This window comes from Pollachius pollachius (genome assembly GCF_949987615.1).
Source record: "Pollachius pollachius genome assembly, chromosome: 3".
Lineage (NCBI taxonomy): Eukaryota > Metazoa > Chordata > Actinopteri > Gadiformes > Gadidae > Pollachius > Pollachius pollachius.
The window spans coordinates 36,369,387-36,378,879 of NC_136936.1; the positions used below are offsets into that span (position 1 = coordinate 36,369,387).

Sequence of the window (9,493 nt, forward strand, 5' to 3'; positions counted from 1 at the left end):
GATCATTAGGTTGGTTTGCTGGTTCAAGTCAGGTTGGATTCTTAGCTTATCCAAAACATTATTTTGAAGTATATTTTAATGCACTTTGAGAATCATATGCAACCCTACTATCAAAGACATTATGTGTATATGTTTGTTTACTGGCACATTGACATTGACCGTCACACCAGAATTTACAAGGCAAAGTGTGGTGAGATAATAAAATGGTAATAAATCAACTTGTGCTTGTAAAGAGGCCGGTTATTATTAAAGCTCCTGTACATGACAGAGGTCGCCGGTCTCAGTGAACAGCAGCGATCTGCCAATACGGTCGCTTTTGTCCAATCGTCTCTACAAGTAGCAAATACAGTGGCAGAATGATGCCTTCTTCTGGGCTGCTGGGGCTTCTGCTGGTGTTTCATGCCAACTTAAAGTTCAGGTGAGTCCTTCAGTTTTATATTCAACAGAGGCATTTACATTTATGGAGAGAAAGACGCTTTATAGAGTAAGTGCTTTGGTTTGTGGATGTCAATCGTTCTGTGACCTAGCTGTTAACAAGTGAATGCATCAAGACCAATATGTTCTTCGATCTCCTCTCAATACTTATTTCATCATGTCATGTTACATTAGGGTTATTAATATTCATGGTCTGCCAAAGTTCATATAACTCCAATAAATAGTTGGACCAAAGTCAAACCTGAAGTAGGCCTACCTTGATGTGGTTTTCCGCCTTGTGATTATAAGGAATACCATAACGAATATAAGAATTATGCAATGTGAAAACGTTGTAATCTTTTCAATTTTATAAAATGTTAAATTAAAGCAACATTAATGTTTTCTGAAATCACTTCTGCTACATTTAAATGTCTCATTTAAAGATTAACCACACGTGATATGTTTAATAATAATGTGAACTTTCTGTTTGGTGACAGTTTGTCACTGGGAGTTTCAGAGAGGATATGGAATTACAACTACACCAGATATCATCCTATGGATGAGGTAAATACCTTTAGCATGTTAAACAGCCGATAAGGTACACCTGATACCACACTAAAGAACAGGTAACGTACACCTGGTCAACTATAGAACAGGTAAGGTACATCTGGTACCACACTATAGAACAGGTAAGGTACACCTGGTACCACGCTATAGAACAGGGTAGATACACATGGTACCACACTATAGAACAGGTAAGGTACAAGTGGTACCATACTATAGAACAGGTAAGGTCACCTGGTACCATGCTATAGAACAGGTAAGGTACACCTGGTACTAAACTATAGAATAGGTAAGGTACACCTGGTACCAAACTGTAGAACAGGTAAGGTACACCTGGTACCAAACTGTAGAACAGGTAGGGTACACCTGGTATAACACTATAGCACAGGTAAGGTATCCCTGGTCGACTATAGAACAGGTAAGGTACACCTGGTACCACACTATAGAACAGGTAAGGTACAACTGGTGCCACACTACTGTATAGAACAGGTAAGGTACATCTGGTCCCACAATATACAACAGATAAGATCTCTATATCTTTCTCTCTCTCTTTCCCTCTCTCTCTCTTTCTCACTCTCGCTCCTTGTCTCTCTGTAGATCTCCAGTTGGATGGACAGTGTGGAGGAGCAGAACCCTAAGCTGGTGACCTCCCTCGTCTACGGCCAGACATTTGAGAAGAGAGACATTAGGCTACTCAAGGTTTGTTGTTTAAATACAGCTTGAATCACAGTCGGAAGGTACTGAAGTTAATGAAAAAGTCCCTAAAATCACCACCAGGTCTGAAGTTGATCAGCCATTTAAAATTCGATATACTACTGATATCACAAGAGGGAGTTTCCACCCAGATTTGAGTAGAGAGATTGATCAGTGTACCGGCCTACCAGTTGGTACAGCCCTCAGGGAGGAGACAGGGTAGTTGATCCAACCATCACACATCTGGGTGGCGCTCCCACCTGTTATGTCGCTAGTGGTTTGATCATGAGTGTGCTTGTAGTGGTTGTGTGGCTGAGGTTCTGGTCTCTCCAGTTTGGTCTGCCGGATCCTGGGGGTCTGGAGAAAAAGGCGGTGTGGGTGGACTGTGGGATCCACGCCAGAGAGTGGATCGCTCCAGCCTTCTGCCAGTGGTTTGTTAAAGAGGTACACATGCAGGGAGCACAACCAAACAGTGATTCAGCCTACAAACCCAGATACACAACATATGTACACACTAGCGGGGGCAGGACAGGTCTTCTAGTAGTTGACTTCAAGCAGAAAGGTTCTGGGTTTGAACTCCAATGTTCCTGAATGACAACCATCTGACATTTACTGTTAGTAACCTGGGTTAAATCCATCTGCTAAATGACTATATAGTCAAATGCAAATACTAAATACAGCAGATACACACAATTCTGCGTACATACAAATGTATAGATACAGTCCTCACACATGCTTTTTCTGTTTACTATGGTGAATCATTTTAATATTAATAAGGGCTCTTCCTCAGATTGTACAGTCCTACAACAAAAGTGACGGGAGGCTGACCAAGTTTCTGCAGAAGATTGACCTCTATGTGACCCCTGTGCTCAATGTGGACGGATACATGTTCTCCTGGACCAATCAGAGCGTGAGTTTCACAATGAGACACAAAGAGGAAATTTTACTAATACAGAGTTAAATTAACTTACCGCATGACCAAGGATCCATTTGTGTGTTGTGTGTGTGTGTGTGTGTGTGTGTGTGTGTGTGTGTGTGTGTGTGTGTGTGTGTGTGTGTGTGTGTGTGTGTGTGTGTGTAGACTCGTCTGTGGAGGAAGTCCAGGTCCCTCCCTCCTCAAGGTTGCGGTTGCCACGGCGTCGACCTTAACCGAAATTTCAATGCAAACTGGGGGAGTGAGTAGTAAAGTTACTATAATGTGGGCAATAAAGTGGATATAATACATATAAATACACTTCAATACATTGTGCTTGGTTATTTACTTATAACTGAAACAACCATAAACCATGCATTATTAGCAAAGTTGTGGTACTTTACTTTGCTGCAATAATTAATTCAAACCATCCATAAATCCATCCATCCATCCTGCTTCAATTGCTACCCTAATCACAGTTGCTGTGGCAACACCCTGTTGCCAAAGCAACCGTGATTGGGCTAGCAATTGGTGTTGTGTCGAGTAGTCCAATGTTGACTGTAGCCAGGTGTGTAGTATGTAGTCAGGTGTAGGGCTGTATGTCAGATAATGTGTGGTCCATTCTGTTGGAAAAGCTCTTTTTGAATAAAGTTTGACTGATGGTTGACGGACGATGCTCTGTTTTCAGCGGTGGGTGTGTCAACTGACTGCTGTTACAACACGTACTGCGGCGTGTCTCCAGCCTCTGAACCCGAGGCCAAGGCAGTGACAGACTTTGTTGGTGAGTATTTTAAAGGGGTTATATAATGGCCCCAGGTGTGACTGTGATTAGCCATTACAAGACCTTTGAAAATCACCCTTTTCCAATTTGCCATAATATCACCCCATTAATACAATGACTGGACTGGAGCAACAGGTGTCTGCGAGATAAAACTCACTCCTCACACCTTAAGCTCGTTCTCACCGCTGACCTGAATGGCTGCGTTCAAGTAAAAGTGTCTCCCAGACCTAGGATACCTGGTTTGAGCCCCTAGTGCTTAGTGGGGGTGCCATTGGAGAACCGTTACATACTGCCACATTTACATATCGCCTATCTTTGCATGTGAGCCTTACAATAGTTAGCATGTTAGTTACAAATTCTAGCTAATCGTGTATGCTCTCTCTTTCTATATTTAAGGTACTAGGGTGGATCAGTTCTTGTGCTACCTGACCATCCACTCCTCTGGTCAGCTGATCCTCCTGCCTTACGGACACCCCCAGATAACAGCCCCCAACTATGAAGAGCTGGTCTGTCTGTGTGTGTGTGTGTGTGTGTGTGTGTGTGTGTGTGTGTGTGTGTGTGTGTGTGTGTGTGTGTGTGTGTGTGTGTGTGTGGTGGGTGGGTGTGTGTGTGTGTGTGGGTGTGTGTGTGTGGGGGGTGTGTGTGGGTGCGTGCGTGTGTGTGGTGAAGGAGATCTTTATGCATGTGTGTGTGTGTGTGTATTTGTCTGTGCATGTGCGTGTGTGTATATTTTGGTGTTGTGTGTCTATTGTATTAGCAGATTGTAGTAATACTGTACTATAGTAAGTTGTAGTAACATGTTGCAATGATACTGTGTACTGTGTTTGTGTACCCAGGTGTCAGTGGGCAAGGCAGCAGCCTCTGAGATGAAGAAGTTATACGGAATGGAGTACAGGGTTGGAACATCTCCACAAATACTGTGTAAGAACAAACACAAACCCACACACACACACACACACAGACACACACACACATTGATTCGCATTTGCTCAGCATATCTTCCTGTGAACCTTCCGCTTATTTTGGGAATAAGCGAAAATAGTGGTTAGCTGATTGGATAAACCATCTGTCTATCACCACCTATGTTGGTGATAGACGGGCCAAATCAACCAATCAGATCAACGGAAGCTGCCATGTTGTTTTTAGACTTAACAGTCGCTTCTCGTTGCGTCACACCTAAACCCACCTCAAAACCAACGCTGATGACCATTGGTCATAGCGATCAGCTCCAAAATTTCTCCATCGAAGGTTACCAGACTGATCTGTGAGTAAATACAATGGAGCTCGCGAGATCAGGATGGTTTCACGAGGCTAGTGTGGGGCACAAACACAGAAGATAACAAAGTATACTTATTAACACAGCAATAAACAACGTGTGTAAATCCAAGGCCATCTGCCTCGTTCCCACACTCACTGCAGCTAAACTCCTCAAAGACCACAAAAAAATACATCCTTCCTCCTCTCTCCTCCCTTTCTTCCATTCCCCTCCTCCACTCTCCTCCTCCTACTTTCCTCACCTCCTGCTCTTCATTCCTCTCTCCACCTCCTCCTTATTCAATAACTACCCCTCCTCCTCCTCATCCTCCACTCCCTCCTTCTACCCTCTTCTTCCTTCCCTCCTGCCCTCCTTCACTCTCCTCCTCCACCTCCTGTCCTCCACTCCCTTCCTCCATTCTCTTCTCTCCTCCGTATCCTCTTCTCCGTTTCACCCCCTCCTCCTCTCTCCTCTGCTCTGATCAGATGCTAACTCCGGCTCCAGTAGAGACTGGGCTAGGCTGCTGGGTATTCCCTTCTCCTACACCTTTGAGCTGAGGGACAAAGGTGAGTCTGAACACCAACTACATCCACTAACACACCACGTCCACTAAGGTAAATGCAGCCATGCAGGAATGCCGGGAAACGTATACTTTGAAATCTATTTGCCGATAAATCTATAATATAAAGTATATTTATATCTCAATACATTTTTTATTCATACAGGCCATTTGTAGCAATTTCCATGCCACACATGCCAAACGCAGGGTGGCATGTGTGGCGGCAGGGTGGTGTTGGAACTGGTTTATTGCGTAGTTTGAGTCAAATTATACAGAGAAGGAGGTGTAACATGATGCCATGCAGGAGATCTACCTGAGTGTTTGTGGTGACCACTGGTTAAACCTGTGAGCTTTGATCAGTCAATGCACAACAGGTATGCAGCCTCGCCCGGCCCAAGTCCAATCAGTCTGACTCAGGTCAGGTGAGGCTGCTAAAACCCGCCGTCAATCCACACACACTCCACCACACCATTGTTTTCTTATTTTTGGTATATTTCTTTGATAAAAACGGATACTGGTAGAACGGACAGCGTACTACAAAGTAATGTTTTTGTCTAAATATAAACTTATAATTCTGTGAATATTTACCACTTATACTGAATGTCACATTCAAACGAATTAGAGTCATTGATGATCCAGTTTGAGTGCATGTTCGATTTAAAGATCTCTCCTTTGTGTCTGATAAGATAAAATAATATAAGCTGTAGACAGGAAATATGGTTGTTAACATCTTCTTCGTTCTGATATTCCAGAGTTTAAACAGCTTTCCTTGGTTCTGATATTCCAGGGTCGTTTTTTAACATCTGTCCCTGTGTGTGTGTGTGTGTGTGTGTGTGTGTGTGTGTGTGTGTGTGTGTGTGTGTGTGTGTGTGTGTGTCTGTGTGTGCGTGTATGTGTGTGTGTGTGTGTGTGTGTGATCTCTTCCAGGGGAGTTTGGCCACCGGCTCCCAGAGGATCAGATCAAGCCCGCCTGTGAGGAGGCCTATGTGGGGGTCACCTCCATCCTCTCCTACGTGTACGACAAGAACTTCCCCAACGACAAACTGCCCACTGCCACCGCAACAACCTCCGTACACGTCAGAGGGCTCGTCGTCATGACGACACTGGCTACAGTCCTCGTTACGGTTGGATCTGTGTGAGACAGTTTTGGAATCGGAATCGGTATTGGGATCAGGAATCAGAATCAGAATGTGAATTATTGCTTAGTAGGTTTACCCATGCATGGAATTTTGGTATGTTAGTGCAAGGAAGAAATCCAAAGTAAATAAAGAAAATATGGAAAATACAACTGTCAAGTCAAGTCAACTTTATTTATATAGCACATTAAAAAAAAAACACGGTTGACCCGAAGTGCTTAACAAGCAAATAAAACAATGACAATATTACAACAATAATGATATAAAATCGGGACATCATGGGGGCGAAAGGAAAAAAAGAGGGGGGGGGGGTATTATGGTAGATTTAAAGCTTGGGCAAAAAGAAAAGTCTTTAAGTTGGACTTAAACAGTCAATGGTGGGAGAGGACTCTATCCCCCTTGGTTTTAAGGCGTGTATTGGGGATACAGAGAAGATACTGACATGAAGACCTAAGTGACCTTGGAGAATAGGGATTTGTACTGATTTAATGGTAACCCTTCCTTTTACAGTCCCCTAATTACTAGGTATTTACCTGTTAAATATATGGAAAATAATATAGTATATTATTGGGTAATTAACACTGGTAGTAAGAAGGTAAATACAGAGGAACTGCTGAAGTACTAAGGAAAACCTCCACCATTACCCATCAACTCAACTAAGTACTGTGTAGTTGTAACTGTTTTAGAATGGCAAAAACTCAGATATAATTGTGTACTTCCTAGGAAAGTAGGCAACCAATTCTTAGAAACAACTCTTCTATTACCCATCAATTCAAGTTACAATTGTAGTTGTCCAAGGTTTATGTTGGCAACAGCCCAGGTTTAATTATGTACTATCTAGATATTAACATATATGTTAATTTCTAGATTGTAACTTGAATTGATCGGTAATAGAAGAGTTGTCTCCAGAAGGTCCAGAGCGGTGGTTTTCAAACTGTGAGGCGCGCCTCCCCTGGGGGGCGCCAGAGTTCTTCAGGGGGGGCGCGACGTGAGAAAAAAATAAACCAGAAAAAAAAGACAGCGCGTCTTCACAGCGAAGACGCGCTGTGTTCGAAATCGTTCCCTATTCACTCACTCACTATTCCCTAGATAGTGTTTATGATATAGTGCTCTATATAGGGAACGAACAAACGAGAATTCGGACACTACGCTGAACATTTCTAAACGTCTTATGCGCCCACATCATGTAAACAAACCGGGCACCCACGAGGTAAGCTGGAGGTTGTATTGATGTTGAATGTTACATTTCCTTGATCAAGTTTTTTTTTTATTAATTTTGAATGTTATATTTTCTATGTTAAATCCCAAACAAATTGTTGACATTTCTAAACGAAAGCCGGAGTCTCCATCAATAAATGTACACGTTTTCGTTATTAATTCAGCTTCTTCCTCTCCTCCGGAAAAACACGACCGCATTGCATTGTGGTATACGGGAGTAACATGTAGGGAACACCGTATGTTCACTCAAATTTTGGGAATTTTAAATTTCAGCTCAGCTGAAATTTGTTCTCTGACGGGGGGCTCACTCTCTCTCATACTTTGAAAACCCTTGGTCTAGAGGGTTCATATCTGATACTCAGTCGCTCTGGTACATTTCTTAGATCAGAATTGAAATTCTCAAAACGACCTGTTCAATCTCCACATCATTGTGTCACTTGTGCACAATGATGTGAAGATTGAAAAGCGGTTTCTCACTTCTTTAAACAAGTTGCAAATGCTTTGGTACAAACACTCATGCAAATGATTATGTACAATTCTCTGCTCTTTCCTACATTATCAATTGCTTATGTCATGTTGATCAAAAAGTATTGTAATGGGTCTCTATTGAATTGTCTCACCCAATAAACGCTTCCAAATCTGCATTTTCTAACCACTCATATTGCTCAAAATAGCGCCAAACCTCTGCAGTAGCATGATTAGGGTCCCTACACATAAAACGAAACATCAACAACTTAGTTAGCCTACTGGGAGTTTATTTAAAAATACAGTTTTCCAAGTCTCCCCTCTTGATACTTGGCCGTTTATAATTGTTGGCGCCTCTATGGAAGTAATTTGGGCTGTTACATTGCTCCAGGCAACTTTGGGCAAGCTCTATATTTGATTATCAACAAAATAATGTGTCGTTTGTGTGGGTTTTAATGCCGAAAAAGACCCTGGGTTCAATGTTCGCCGGAATTACGCTTTAAATTCCGACAGATATAGTTTGAATCCACACAACGCGCAGATTATTAAATTGAGATTGAGCCTTTCTGACATGGTGTATGTGAGGCACACATACAAATTGAACTATTTGTATTCATTGCAAGGCTGCTCTTGCTTTAACTTTTATAATAGCTCAGCAGATTGAAAGTCAAACAGATTGAAGGCAAAAGACAAGTCGTTGCATGCTATAGTTCATTGCAGGAGCAGTTTCAAAAGAAAGATAATCATGTAGAGTCACATAGAGATTAGAGTCACAATACAGAGAATCCTTGTATGTTTTGTTTGCATTTACAGCAATGGTTTCTGCATTTGCTTAGTTTGTCGGTAGGTTTTATGTTTTGTGAATCAATGTTGTTGTCTGTCTCTTAAACTTGTGACATATACATAGATAATTGGGCAAGAACATACATACATGTAACATAAAACTAGAAGGCTATAAGAGATGGTAAGTTCCCAAATAAGACTTGATAATAGTTGTAATGCATTCATTGTGTCTACACTTGAGATAAATATTTATGGTTTTCTTATATCACAGACACATACAAACAAGGTAAAGAAAATAACTTCTACCAATATATGGGTGTGTGATAAAAGAAAACTATAAATATTTAATACTAATAATATTCTGTAAATCAAAAATGTATCTTTGATATACTGAATATTCTGAGTTATATAGATAAATTATATAAATAGCAGATTTTGCCTTATTAACATGAAAAACAATAATATTGATTCATCTTAAACTCAATTTCAAAGCAAGAAAATCTTTAAGAGTTTAGTATTCAAGAATAAATACTTAATACTTATAATATAAAATAAATGGAAACAGCTGTTCAAACCATGTTGTGTTTGAGATTCACACCATAGAATGGCATCGTACAGAGGCGCCCGCATGATGGGCACTTGGTATAACAACTGACAAGACACAAATGAAACTAGCGACAGGAAAGAACACTTAAAACTAACATAACATAAT

At 41.4% G+C, this 9,493-nt stretch overlaps 1 protein-coding gene across 1 annotated transcript; it reads left to right on the forward strand.

Moving 5' to 3' along the window:
- Positions 1-359: 359 nt before the first annotated feature.
- LOC307072424 (carboxypeptidase O-like) lies at positions 360-6,318 on the forward strand (the record flags this gene model as incomplete). Its single annotated transcript, XM_079731715.1, has 11 exons — positions 360-418; positions 912-978; positions 1,576-1,677; positions 2,005-2,115; positions 2,462-2,581; positions 2,753-2,846; positions 3,273-3,365; positions 3,762-3,871; positions 4,202-4,286; positions 5,106-5,186; positions 6,107-6,318. 11 exons carry the CDS (start codon positions 360-362, stop codon positions 6,316-6,318), a joined length of 1,134 nt encoding a protein of 377 aa, XP_079587841.1.
- Positions 6,319-9,493: the final 3,175 nt, after the last annotated feature.